Raw genomic sequence first — 16,149 nt, 5'->3', positions numbered from 1 at the left:
GAAAAATATATTTTTTGATGCTGTAGTTATTTCTATAATTTGTTCATCTTCCTGACATTAAGAGCTTTGTTCCAGTTTTAATCAGGAATATACCATGATCATTCAAATTTTCTCTTCCATGGAACCTACGTTTGGTTCTCAGGGATTGGCAGTCTATGCATAGTTCAGACATTCATCTTTTTTCCTAGAAAGTATTGCTTATTTTAGAAGTATCTTCAGCCAAATGAGTTTCTGCAATGTAAGTTTTTTTCTTGCGAACCTCTTTATCAGGTATTTTTTCTAGGATAAGTCGGTTTTAAGGACAAAAGACTACAGCAGTTACTTTGCTAATACTCTTGCATTACAAGGTTCTTGGAGATGTTAAAATGTCCCCCAAAAGACACATTGCAGTTCATTCTAATAGATTGGTTCCCTTTTCCATGTTTTTCAAAATGGTTCTTCTGTTTAATACATTTGTAGGGCAGCAACTTAGTCAACTTTAAGAAATCCTACTACTTGGATGTTTTTTGCTTCTTCTGAAGCAGCATTAGTAGGAAAGTCCTCCAGACAGCGTATTGCTCTCCGCATTCAGCGATGTCTGTCGGACCTGATCCGCACTGTCGGATCCGGTTCGACAGACATATGATAAATAGGCCCCAATGTCCAAATAGCTGATTTTTTATTTCAGCTGCTGATTTTGAGGTAGGTTTGCTTAATTTTGAATAGGCACCATACTTGCTGGTGAGCATTATTGTAAGCAACGGAGGGAACAAAGCAGAAAAAAATGCTTAAAATAATAAAAAAAATTTTAAAAAAATAATGTTTGAAAACTTGCTGCCAGTCACACAAATTTTGACAGTGTATGTTCCCTGGATTTCTGTTTGAATATGCATCAAAATACAACACAGATTAAAGGGAACCTGCTTAAAAATACCTAGCTCGTCTTTTTGAATAGAGGCATTTGGCTTCCATATATGGGGCCTATTTGCTATGGTGCGAGCGGACATAATCCGATATAGCAGATCATGTCCGCTGCACATCAATAAATGCTGACAGTATACGCTGTTGGTATTTATCATTGCACCAGCAGTTCTTGTGAACTGCTGGTGCAATGCCGCCCCCTGCAGATTTGCAGCCAATCAGTCACTAGCAGGCGGTGTCAATCAACCCGATCGTATCCGATCCGGTTGATTTCTATCCGTCACCTCAGAGCAGTCGGACAGGTTATGAAGCAGCGGTCTTTGGACATCAAGTTCTGTACGGAGCTTGATAAATATGCCCCTATGTGTCAACTCTCCCTTGATTGTGCAGCTGATATGATTTGTAGCCTTATTTGGTTAATAGTTACCAGCTTGACATGAATAATGACAATAAGATTACTTTTTAATGGATAAATGAACGTTTAAAGTCCTGAATCTTACTTTGCAAATGTATAATGGCTATTGGTCACTAGGGCCTAGATTTAGAGTTTGGCGGTAGCCGTGAAAACCAGCGTTAGAGGCTCCTAACGCTGGTTTTAGGCTACCGCCGGTATTTGGAGTCAGTCAAAAAAGGGTCTAACGCTCACTTTTCAGCCGTGACTTTTCCATACCGCAGATCCCCTTACGTCAATTGCGTATCCTATCTTTTCAATGGGATCTTTCTAACTCCGGTATTTAGAGTCGTGGCTGAAGTGAGCGTTAGAATTCTAACGACAAAACTCCAGCCGCAGAAAAAAGTCAGTAGTTAAGAGCTTTCTGGGCTAACGCCGGTTTATAAAGCTCTTAACTACTGTGCTCTAAAGTACACTAACACCCATAAACTACCTATGTACCCCTAAACCGAGGCCCCCCCACATCGCCGCCACTCGATTAAATTTTTTTAACCCCTAATCTGCCGACCGCCACCTACGTTATACTTATGTACCCCTAATCTGCTGCCCCTAACACCGCCGACCCCTATATTATATTTATTAACCCCTAATCTGCCCCCCACAACGTCGCCTCCACCTGCCTACACTTATTAACCCCTAATCTCCCGAGCGGACCGCACCACTACTATAATAAAGCTATTAACCCCTAATCCGCCTCACTCCCGCCTCAATAACCCTATAATAAATAGTATTAACCCCTAATCTGCCCTCCCTAACATCGCCGACACCTAACTTCAATTATTAACCCCTAATCTGCCGACTGGAGCTCACCGCTATTCTAATAAATGTATTAACCCCTAAAGCTAAGTCTAACCCTAACACTCCCCTAAATTAAATATAATTTTAATCTAACGAAATTAATTAACTCTTCTTAAATAAATTATTCCTATTTAAAACTAAATACTTACCTGTAAAATAAATCCTAATATAACTACAATATAAATTATATTTATATTATAGCTATTTTAGGATTTATATTTATTTTACAGGTAACTTTGTATTTATTTTAACTAGGTACAATAGCTATTAAATAGTTAATAACTATTTAATAGCTAAAATAGTTAAAATAATTACAAATTTACCTGTAAAATAAATCCTAACCTAAGTTACAATTAAACCTAACACTACACTATCAATAAATTAATTAAATAAAATACCTATAATTATCTACAATTAAACCTAACACTACACTATCAATAAATAAATTAAATACAATTCCTACAAATAAATACAATGAAATAAACTAACTAAAGTACAAAAAATAAAAAAGAACTAAGTTACAAAAAATAAAAAAATATTTACAAACATTTGAAAAATATTACAACAATTTTAAACTAATTACACCTACTCTAAGCCCCCTAATAAAATAACAAAGACCCCCAAAATAAAAAAATGCCCTACCCTATTCTAAATTACTAAAGTTGAAAGCTCTTTTACCTTACCAGCCCTGAACAGGGCCCTTTGCAGGGCATGCCCCAAGAAGTTCAGCTCTTTTGCCTGTAAAAAAAAAACATACAATACTCCCCCCCCAACATTACAACCCACCACCCACATACCCCTTATCTAACCTAAACCCCCCTTAAATAAACCTAACACTAAGCCCCTGAAGATCATCCTACCTTGAGTCGGCTTCACCGGGGCAAGAAGAGGTCTTCCATCCGATTGAAGTCTTCATCCAAGCGGCATCCATCCGGAGCGGAGCGGCAGCATCCTGAAGACCTCCAACGCGGAACATCCATCCTGGCCGACGACTTAACGGCGAATGACGGTTCCTTTAAATGACGTCATCCAAGATGGCGTCCCTTGAATTCCGATTGGCTGATAGGATCCGATCAGCCAATCAGATTGAGCTTGCATTCTATTGGCTGATCGGAACAGCCAATAGAATGCGAGCTCAATCTGATTGGCTGATTGGATCAGCCAATCGGATTGAACTTGATTCTGATAGACTGATTCCATCAGCCAATCAGAATATTCCTACCTTAATTCCGATTGGCTGATAGAATCCTATCAGCCAATCGGAATTCGAGGGACGCCATCTTGGATGACGTCATTTAAAGGAACCGTCATTCGTCGTTCAGTCGTCGGCCAGGATGGATGTTCCGCGTTGGAGGTCTTCAGGATGCTGCCGCTCCGCTCCGGATGGATGCCGCTTGGATGAAGACTTCAATCGGATGGAAGACCTCTTCTTGTCCCGCTTGGATGAAGACTTCTACCGGATGGAGGACCTCTTCTTGCTCCGCTTGGATGAAGAATTTGGCTCGGCTGGGTGAAGACAACTCAAGGTAGGAAGATCTTCAGGGGCTTAGTGTTAGGTTTATTTAAGGGGGGTTTGGGTTAGATTAGGGGTATGTGGGTGGTGGGTTGTAATGTTGGGGGGGTATTGTATGTGGTTTTTTTTACAGGCAAAAGAGCTGAATTCTTTGGGGCATGCCCCGCAAAGGGCCCTGTTCAGGGCTGGTAAGGTAAAAGAGCTTTGAACTTTAGTAATTTAGAATAGGGTAGGGCATTTTTTTATTTTGGGGGGCTTTGTTATTTTATTAGGGGGCTTAGAGTAGGTGTAATTAGTTTAAAATTGTTGTAATATTTTTCTAATGTTTGTAAATATTTTTTTATTTTTTGTAACTTAGTTCTTTTTTATTTTTTGTACTTTAGTTAGTTTATTTCAATGTATTTATTTGTAGGAATTGTATTTAATTTATTTATTGATAGTGTAGTGTTAGGTTTAATTGTAGGTAATTGTAGGTATTTTATTTAATTAATTTATTGATAGTGTAGTGTTAGGTTTAATTGTAACTTAGGTTAGGATTTATTTTACAGGTATATTTGTAATTATTTTAACTATTTTAGCTATTGTACCTGGTTAAAATAAATACAAAGTTTTAAGCCACACGGTAGTTCTACTTCTACTTTAATATCTGTCTTCCCCCACTATAAAAGACTTATATGTTATTCTTCCTTTCACTGCGGGAAAATATCCCTTCACACAGGTTTAGTATAATATTACTTATATTCATTCAGGCAGAAACCTGATAAGTTATTCAATAACTGTAACATCCCTGTGATGTTTTTTTTTCGTCCTCATACCAGCAGGTTGTTTATGTTTAGTGTTCACTGTTGTTTATTATGTTAATGCTTTTCCCTATGCAACACTTATGTATAGAACTGGGCCCGGGAGGTCCTAAAGGCTCATTAAGGGAACTATTTCTAAAGGCATGGAAAAAAGTGAAAATCTGAGGTTCCTTCTTTTTTTTTTCTTTCTCTTTTGATTGTTGGATACTAGGTTACGACAACAAATTGGATTGTAAACATATGTTAAGATATTTGATATGCTCCTGTACTAAGCGCTAGACTCTATGGAAATAGATGCAGCTCTTATATGTTTAGTTTGGATACGTACTGTAAAATGTTGTAGTACTATGATTTATATTTTGTTCCAACTGATAATTGTTTGTAAACCTATTTCTGAACCTCAATAAAAATTATTTAAAAAAAAATAAAAATAAATAAATACAAAGTTGTCTGTAAAATAAATATAAATCCTAAAATAGCTATAATATAATTATAATTTATATTGTAGCTATATTAGGATTTATTTTACAGGTAAGTATTTAGCTTTAAATAGGAATAATTTATTTAATAAGAGTTAATTAATTTCGTTAGAATAAAATTATATTTAACTTAGGGGGGTGTTAGTGTTAGGGTTAGACTTAGCTTTAGGGGTTAATACATTTATTAGAATAGCGGTGAGCTCCAGTCGGCAGATTAGGGGTTAATGTTTGAAGTTAGGTGTCGGCGATGTTAGGGAGGGCAGATTAGGGGTTAATACTATTTATTATAGGGTTAGTGAGGCGGATTAGGGGTTAATAACTTTATTATAATAGAATGCGGTCCGCTCGGCAGATTAGGGGTTAATAAGTGTAGGCAAGTGGAGGCGACGTTGTGGGGGGCAGATTAGGGGTTAATAAATATAATATAGGGGTCGGCGGTGTTAGGGACAGCAGATTAGGGGTACATAGGGATAATGTAAGTAGCGGCGGTTTACGGAGCGGCAGATTAGGGGTTAATAATAATATGCAGGGGTCAGCGATAGCGGGGGCGGCAGAATAGGGGTTAATAAGTGTAAGGTTAGGGGTGTTTAGACTCGGGGTACATGTTAGAGTGTTAGGTGCAGACGTAGGAAGTGTTTCCCCATAGCAAACAATGGGGCTGCGTTAGGAGCTGAACGCGGCTTTTTTGCAGGTGTTAGGTTTTTTTTCAGCTCAAACAGCCCCATTGTTTTCTATGGGGGAATCGTGCACACGCACGTTTTTGAAGCTGGCCGCGTCCGTAAGCAACTCTGGTATCGAGAGATGCAGTGGCGTTAAATATGCTGTACGCTCCTTTTTTGGAGCCTAACGCAGCCATTCTGTGGACTCTCAATACCAGAGTTATTTTAAAGGTGCGGCCAGAAAAAAGCACGCATAGCTAACGCACCCCTTTGGCCGCAGAACTCTAAATCTAGCCGTAGGTTAGTAAACATTTAAGTAGTGATTGTGACTTGACCACTTAGCTCTGCTTATAACTTTTATTTGAGATTCACTTGATAATATACTTTTATTTACTGCCATTAAAGGGTCACTAAAGTCAAAATAAAACTTTCAAATTATCAATTTTTCTTTGTTCTCTTGGTATCTTTATTTTAAAAAGCAGAAATGTAAGCTTAAAAGCCAGCCCATTTTTGGTTCAGAACCTGGTTTGCCCTTGCTTATTGGTGGCTAATGTCACCAATGAGCAAGCGCTAGCCAGGGTGATGAACAAAAATGGGCTGTCTCCTTAGTTTACATTCCTACTTTTTCAAATAAAGATACCAAGAGAATAAAGAAAAACTGATAATAGGAGTAATTTACAAAGTTTATTAAAATGGCTGCTCTATCTGGATCATGAAAGAAACAAATATGGGTTTATATCCCTTTAAGCATAACATTTATTTCCCTCAAGTGTTAAATATATATATTTTTTACTAGGGCATGTTGGATACACTGCGCCACAGACCAGTCTGTGCTTTCTGGAATTTTACTGTCAGGTGAGTAGATGAAAATCTTTCTTATTTTTTTTCTTTCTGATATTAAGGAAAAGCTATCTTTTTTTTCTTTTGTTTTTTGCGTTAACAAAGTGATCACAATCTTTTCAAGTCCCCTGTTTCCGCACGAGCCTTCAGGCTTGCTGGAAACAGCAGTTATGAAGCAGCGGTCTAAAGACTTGTCCGCCTGCTCAGAGGCTGCGGGCATCAATCCGCCCGATACTATACGATCGGGCTGATTGATACCCCCTGCCAGCCGAGAATCTGCAGGGGCGGCATTGCACAAGCAGTTCACAAGAACTGCTTTTGCAATGATAATTGTCAACAGCGTATAGATTTATCGATGTGCGGCTGACATGATACGCTACATTTTATCATGTCCGCTTGCACTTTCATAAATCGGCCCCAGTGTGTGTGTTTTGCAATTGGAAAGAGGGGTGTTTATTATATGTTAAACCATTGTTTCTCAACCGCGGTCCTCAAATAACCCCAAAAGGCCAGGTTTTTATTATAGCTGAACCAGTGCACAGGTGAAATATTCAGCTGATGGGTGAGAGCAGATTAGTAACCATGGTTACTGGTCAGCTGATTACTTCACCTGTGCACTGGTTCAGCTATAATGAAAACCTGGCCTGTTGGGGGTCCTTGAGGGCCACGGTTGAGAAACACTGCGCTTAACAACCTGAATACCTTTTGCACATTGGCGTAATTAGTATACAGCGCTTGTCTACTCAATGAGGTTTGTCAAACTTTTAATATTTTCATTAATTTTTCATTTTGGCAAGATTTGTACTTAAAATCAGGAAGGCCTGCAGGAAGTTAATTTTCATAAGAAGAAAGCAGCCGTCACTACATAGTAAATGGTTTAACTGCCAAGCGATGAGGTTCTATCTATTACTGTAAGAAAATGGTGATGTGTAAATTGCAGTATCTAGATTTGGGGCACTTCTTTTTACTGTAAAAACCTGTGCAGAAGATCCTGTTTGCCAATAAACATTTTATGTTTGCACTTTTATTTTTCCTTTAAGTAACATAATAACTGTACTTGATTCCAGCCCTGAGACTGGAGGCGGCTGGTCTAGCTATGGGTGCAGCATGAAAAGCACCAGCTATGAGTCAACCACCTGCTTTTGCAACCATACTACCAACTTTGCTGTCCTGCTGCAAGTGTACGACATCCAGGTGAGGAAGCAAACAGGACAATGAAATTCCTTATAAACTGAATCTAAAGCACTGAGCAATATCAAACCTTACTCATTATATTGAAAACAGAATGATCGCACAGAAGGCAAGTGTAGGGTTTACCTTTCCAAATGCTCACAATGATAAAAAACAATCTTTAGAGGGCTATAAAATCCATTTTTTTTCCGTCATCATTCGGATACAGCAGCCATTTTAAGCAACGTGCTCATTTGCTCCTATTATAAAATTTTCTTCGTTCTCTTAGGATCTTAATTTGAAAAGCAGGAATGCAGGATTAGGAGCCACCTCATTTTTGGTTCAGCACCTGGGTAGCGCTTGCTGATTGGTGGCTAAATATACCCAGCAATCAGTAAGCGCTACCCAGGGGGCTAAACCAAAAATGGGTGCCGGCTCCTAAGCCTTACATTCCTGCTTTTCAAATTAAGATACCAAGAGAACAAAGAAAATTTTATAAAAGGAGCAAATGAGCACGTTGCTTAAAATTGCTGCTGTATCCGAATGATGAAAATCAGGTTTCATATCCCTTTAAACTTTAAATAGGGGAAGAATCATAATGTTAAAGCAGAACCATTATATACAATTTCATGATCTTCACGATCATATCTAATGCAGTGTGCAATGCTATCATAGAGATTTCACTCAGTCCAGATACACACAAATCTCTAACCTTCTTCAAATTGCTTCCCTGTTTCTAGGGTGGTTAGGGCTCCCAGGTGTCCGGTATTCAACAGGACAGTCTAGTATTTTATTAGGCTGTCTATTAAAATCTTCACAAAAATACTGGACGCTTTAATATCCAGTGTTTTAAAGTCTCTGACTGTTAGGTAAATGTATAAGGCTGCCTATGCCTCAATCCTTTACAATTATGTAACAGAATGAAGTCAGGGGCAGTCAAGAGGACAAAATCACTGCTGTTTACGTGTATTACTAGCAATTAAAAAAGTACAATTGTTGTTTCTGTTATTGTCAGCCAAGGGTTACAATGACTGCTCAGTTGTAAATAAAATAAAACATGGGGGAATGAAGGGTGTGGGGTTTTGCAGGGGTATGGGGTGACATGCAGTGGTGGATATTCTACTTATTTAGATGTTTTTTATGGATGTGTTTTACATATAGGTGATGGGATTTATATAACGCTCTTGGAGCAGTAAAAGAAATATGATCTTTTAAATATAATGTGAAATCAAAACAGACAGTGATTATAGTTTATATGCACAATGAAAAAAAAGCTAGTATTATTTACTAAAATCTATGCAAAATTATATATATTTGTTTTGCAGTTTTTGCCACAGATATCTCACACGTCTTGAAATATAAATATAATAATGGTATACTGTAAATCTGCAGGGCCTGCTGAAAAAAACAATTTATCATTTGTGTGGGTCACTAACTGACATTTGACTTACTATAGGGTTTAAATGTAGGTTGCAAAAAAAGCTCAAAATTGGTTCAGCACTTGGGTGTAAAAGAAAAGGTTTAGCAGTGAAAGGGTTAATCACTTGGCACTGGCCTGCTCTTTCTCTGTCAGTAAGCTAGTGCTGTTTTTTTCAGGTTTTCTAACTTTATACTCACTATTGTGAAGAAGAGAAAGACAATATTCTGGTCTGCATTGATTCCTATGATGTTCACAATGTAAAAACCTATTTGTGACGCAGTTTGTGATGTGATCATACTAGTGTAAAACTGTAACTGTAAATAGGCACGATGTACGGCACATGAGGCTAGTTAAGAACAACAGCTTGGATCAAACAGGAATCACACTCACAAGTTGGTTTGATATCTCAAATTCTTTATCTAAATGGATGAGTTTGATAACTGAATTGTGATTAGTGCTTATATTTTCACAAGAGATATGATTAAAAATTGAGTGCAAAATATCGCTTACGTGAAAGCGATATTTGCGCTCAACTGAGTAATACCAGCACACGCTAATGTGCGCTGGTTTTACAAGTGAGGTGCAATGCGAATGCGACCTCGCATTCCCATTGCATGGTAGCATTGTGCTCATGAGAGCGCGCTTCCATAGACTTCAATGGGAGCCTTGTTCTCATAGCGTCAGACACGGCATGAGAACTAGTGCAGCGAAGGACAGCAAATTTAAATATATACTGTATATGCATATAATTATATACATATACCTGTATATTTATGTGTTAATATGTGTATATACACATAGTAACACATAAATATATCTGTATATACACATAGTAACACATAAATATATATGCATATACACATAGTAACACATAAATATATATGTATATACACATAGTAACGCATAAATATATATGTATATACACATAGTAATACATAAATATATATGTATATACACATAGTAACACATAAATATATATGTATATACACATAGTAACACATAAATATATATGTATATACACATAATAACACATAAATATATATGTATATACACATAATAACACATAAATATATATGTATATATACATAGTAACATATAAATATATATGTATATACACATAGTAACACATAAATATATATGTATATACACATAGTAACACATAAATATATATGTATATACACATACTAACACATAAATATATATGTATATACACATAGTAATGCATAAATATATATGTATATACACACAGTAACACATAAATATATATGTATATACACATAGTAACACATAAATATATATGTATATACACATAGTAACACATATATATATATATATATACACATACTAACACATAAATATATATGTATATACACATAGTAACACATAAATATATATGTATATACACACAGTAACACATAAATATATATGTATATACACATAGTAACACATAAATATATATGTATATACACATACTAACACATAAATATATATGTATATACACATAGTAAAACATAAATATATATGTATATACACATAATAACACATAAATATATATGTATATACACATAGTAACACATAAATATATATGTATATACACATACTAACATATAAATATATATGTGTATACACATAGTAACACATAAATATATATGTATATACACATACTAACACATAAATATATATGTATATACACACACTAACACATAAATATATATGTATATACACATACTAACACATAAATATATATGTATATACACATACTTACACATAAATATATATGTATATACACATACTAATACATAAATATATATGTATATACACATACTAACAAATAAATATATATGTATATACACATACTAACACATAAATATATATGTATATACACATAACACATAAATATATATGTATATACACATAGTAACACATAAATATATATGTATATACACATAGTAACACATAAATATATATGTATATACACATATTAACACATAAATATATATGTATATACACATACTAACACATAAATATATATGTATATACACATAGTAACACATAAATATATATGTATATACACATAGTAACACATAAATATATATGTATATACACATAGTAACACATAAATATATCTGTATATACACATAGTAACACATAAATATATATGTATATACACATAGTAACACATAAATATATATGTATATACACATAGTAACACATAAATATATATGTATATACACATAGTAACACATAAATATATATGTATATACACATAGTAACACATAAATATATATGTATATACACATAGTAACACATAAATATATATGTATATACACATACTAACACATAAATATATATGTATATACACACACTAACACATAAATACATATGTATATACACATAGTAACACATAAATATATCTGTATATACACATACTAACACATAAATATATATGTATATACACATATTAACACATAAATATATATGTATATACACATAACACATAAATATATATGTATATACATATAGTAACACATAAATATATCTGTATATACACATACTAACACATAAATATATATGTATATACACATAGTAACACATAAATATATCTGTATATACACATACTAACACATAAATATATATGTATATACACACAGTAACACACATATATATATATATATATATATATATATATATATATATATACACATAGTAACACATAAATATATATGCATTTACACATAGTAACACATAAATATATATGTATATACACATAGTAATAAAAATATATATGTATATACACATAGTAACACATAAATATATATGTATATACACATACTAACACATAAATATATATGTATATACACATACTAACACATAAATATATATGTATATACACATAGTAACACATAAATATATATTTATATACACATAGTAACACATAAATATATATGTATATACACATACTAACACATAAATATATATGTATATACACATAATAACACATAAATATATCTGTATATACACATACTAACACATAAATATATATGTATATACACATAGTAACACATAAATATATATGTATATACACATAGTAACACATAAATATATATGTATATACACATAGTAACACATAAATATATATGTATATACACATAGTAACACATAAATATATATGTATATACACATAGTAACACATAAATATATATATATATATACACATACTAACACATAAATATATATGTATATACACATACTAACACATAAATATATATGTATATACACATAGTAACACATAAATATATATGTATATGCACATACTAACATAAATATATATGTATATGCACATAGTAACACATAAATATATATGTATATGCACATAGTAACACATAAATATATCTGTATATACACATAGTAACACATAAATATATATGTATATACACATATTAACACATAAATATATATGTATATACACATAATAACACATAAATATATATGTATATACACATAGTAACACATAAATATATATGTATATACACATACTAACACATAAATATATATGTATATACACATATTAACACATAAATATATATGTATATACACATAATAACACATAAATATATATGTATATACACATAGTAACACATAAATATATATGTATATACACATACTAACACATAAATATATATGTATATACACATATTAACACATAAATATATATGTATATACACATAATAACACATAAATATATATGTATATACACATAGTAACACATAAATATATATGTATATACACATACTAACACATAAATATATATGTATATACACATACTAACACATAAATATATATGTATATACACATAGTAACACATAAATATATATGTATATACACATACTAACACATAAATATATATGTATATACACATAGTAACACATAAATATATATGTATATGCACATAGTAACACATAAATATATATGTATATACACATAGTAACACATAAATATATATGTATATACACATAGTAACACATAAATATATATGTATATACACATACTAACACATAAATATATATGTACAGGGAGTGCAGAATTATTAGGCAAGTTGTATTTTTGAGGATTAATTTTATTATTGAACAACAACCATGTTCTCAATGAACCCAAAAAACTCATTAATATCAAAGCTGAATAGTTTTGGAAGTAGTTTTTAGTTTGTTTTTAGTTATAGCTATTTTAGGGGGATATCTGTGTGTGCAGGTGACTATTACTGTGCAATAGTTATTAGGCAACTTAACAAAAAACAAATATATACCCATTTAAATTATTTATTTTTACCAGTGAAACCAATATAACATCTCAACATTCACAAATATACATTTCTGACATTCAAAAACAAAACAAAAACAAATCAGTGACCAATATAGCCACCTTTCTTTGCAAGGACACTCAAAAGCCTGCCATCCATGGATTCTGTCAGTGTTTTGATCTGTTCACCATCAACATTGCGTGCAGCAGCAACCACAGCCTCCCAGACACTGTTCAGAGAGGTGTACTGTTTTCCCTCCTTGTAAATCTCACATTTGATGATGGACCACAGGTTCTCAATGGGGTTCAGATCAGGTGAACAAGGAGGCCATGTCATTAGATTTTCTTCTTTTATACCCTTTCTTGCCAGCCACGCTGTGGAGTACTTGGACGCGTGTGATGGAGCATTGTCCTGCATGAAAATCATGTTTTTCTTGAAGGATGCAGACTTCTTCCTGTACCACTGCTTGAAGAAGGTGTCTTCCAGAAACTGGCAGTAGGACTGGGAGTTGAGCTTGACTCCATCCTCAACCCGAAAAGGCCCCACAAGCTCATCTTTGATGATACCAGCCCAAACCAGTACTCCACCTCTACCTTGCTGGCGTATGAGTCGGACTGGAGCTCTCTGCCCTTTACCAATCCAGCCACGGGCCCATCCATCTGGCCCATCAAGACTCACTCTCATTTCATCAGTCCATAAAACCTTAGAAAAATCAGTCTTGAGATATTTCTTGGCCCAGTCTTGACGTTTCAGCTTGTGTGTCTTGTTCAGTGGTGGTCGTCTTTCAGCCTTTCTTACCTTGGCCATGTCTCTGAGTATTGCACACCTTGTGCTTTTGGGCACTCCAGTGATGTTGCAGTTCTGAAATATGGCCAAACTGGTGGCAAGTGGCATCTTGGCAGCTGCACGCTTGACTTTTCTCAGTTCATGGGCAGTTATTTTGCGCCTTGGTTTTTCCACACGCTTCTTGCGACCCTGTTGACAATTTTGAATGAAACGCTTGATTGTTCGATGATCACGCTTCAGAAGCTTTGCAATTTTAAGAGTGCTGCATCCCTCTGCAAGATATCTCACTATTTTTGACTTTTCTGAGCCTGTCAAGTCCTTCTTTTGACCCATTTTGCCAAAGGAAAGGAAGTTGCCTAATAATTATGCACACCTGATATAGGGTGTTGATGTCATTAGACCACACCCCTTCTCATTACAGAGATGCACATCACCTAATATGCTTAATTGGTAGTAGGCTTTCGAGCCTATACAGCTTGGAGTAAGACAACATGCATAAAGAGGATGATGTGGTCAAAATACTCATTTGCCTAATAATTCTGCACTCCCTGTATATACACATATTAACACATAAATATATATGTATATCTACACAGTAACACATAAATATATATGTATATACACACAGTAACACATAAATATATATGTATATACACATAGTGACACATAAATATATATGTATATACACATAATAACACATAAATATATATGTATATATACATAATAACACATAAATATATATGTATATACACATACTAACACATAAATATATATGTATATACACATAGTAACATAAATATATATGTATGTACACATTGTAACATAAATATATATGTATATACACATAATAACACATAAATATATATGTATATACACACAGTAACACATAAATATATATGTATATACACATACTAACACATAAATATATATGTATATACACATAGTAACATAAATATATATGTATATACACATAGTAACACATAAATATATATGTATATACACATACTAACACATAAATATATATGTATATACACATACTAACACATAAATATATATGGATAGACACATATTAACACATAAATATATATGTATATACACATAGTAACACATAAATATATATGTATATACACATAGTAACACATAAATATATATGTATATACACATACTAACACATAAATATATATGTATATACACACAGTAATACATAAATATATATGTATATACACATATAAACACACAAATATATATGTATATACACATAGTAACACACATATATATATGTATATACACATAATAACACATAAATATAAATGTATATACACATAGTAACACATAAATATATATGTATATACACATAGTAACACATAAATATATATGTATATACACATAGTAACACATAAATATATATGTATATACACATACTAACACATAAATATATATGTATATACACATAGTAACACATAAATATATATGTATATACACATAGTAACACATATATATATATGTATATACACATAGTAACATATAAATATATATGTGTATATATATACATAGTAACACATAAATATAAATGTATATACACATAGTAACACATAAATATATATGCGATAAAGTGTGACCGCACCACCCTTTCTAGTTAGTATGCTCAGGCACGGGATAAAGTCCGGTCATAGACTATATAATAATAAAACATCAAAGAATCCCAGCCACTGAGTCTTAGAATCAAGAAGTTTTTATTCTTCAACAAAAGATATGATCGAATTGATCTTTCACAAAATGTAATCATAATCATCAGGGTACCATCAGGTGTAGGTTCACTCAGATCCACACATACCCCATCCACCAAACACATCCGTATTTAACCCTCACCCAAAAAGGAAAAAACATCAAAACAAACATCAGAAAAATAAATGAAAAAAGTGTATTATCACTCCCAGGGCGTCCCCAGGGAGTGAATCTTGACACCACCCACTAAGGACTAATTAGGATTGAGAACCGTGAAGAGTGTCCACTAGATCCGTAACTCTGTAATATTA

The 16,149-nt window shown here is 33.2% G+C and overlaps 1 protein-coding gene across 1 annotated transcript in view; it reads left to right on the top strand.

Annotated features, from left to right (window-relative positions):
* The window catches only part of ADGRD2 (adhesion G protein-coupled receptor D2), a 677,900-nt gene that overhangs the window by 164,827 nt on the left and 496,924 nt on the right, over positions 1-16,149 (top strand). Inside the window, exons 10-11 of the mRNA XM_053695488.1 lie at positions 6,397-6,455; positions 7,508-7,634. Of these exons, the coding sequence (XP_053551463.1) occupies positions 6,397-6,455; positions 7,508-7,634 (186 nt within the window). The remainder of the gene's footprint in view (positions 1-6,396; positions 6,456-7,507; positions 7,635-16,149) is intronic.

The sequence above is a fragment of the Bombina bombina genome, chromosome 12 (assembly GCF_027579735.1).
Source record: "Bombina bombina isolate aBomBom1 chromosome 12, aBomBom1.pri, whole genome shotgun sequence".
Lineage (NCBI taxonomy): Eukaryota > Metazoa > Chordata > Amphibia > Anura > Bombinatoridae > Bombina > Bombina bombina.
Note: the sequence above shows the minus strand (reverse complement) of the source record. Positions and strands in the feature narration are given on the sequence as shown.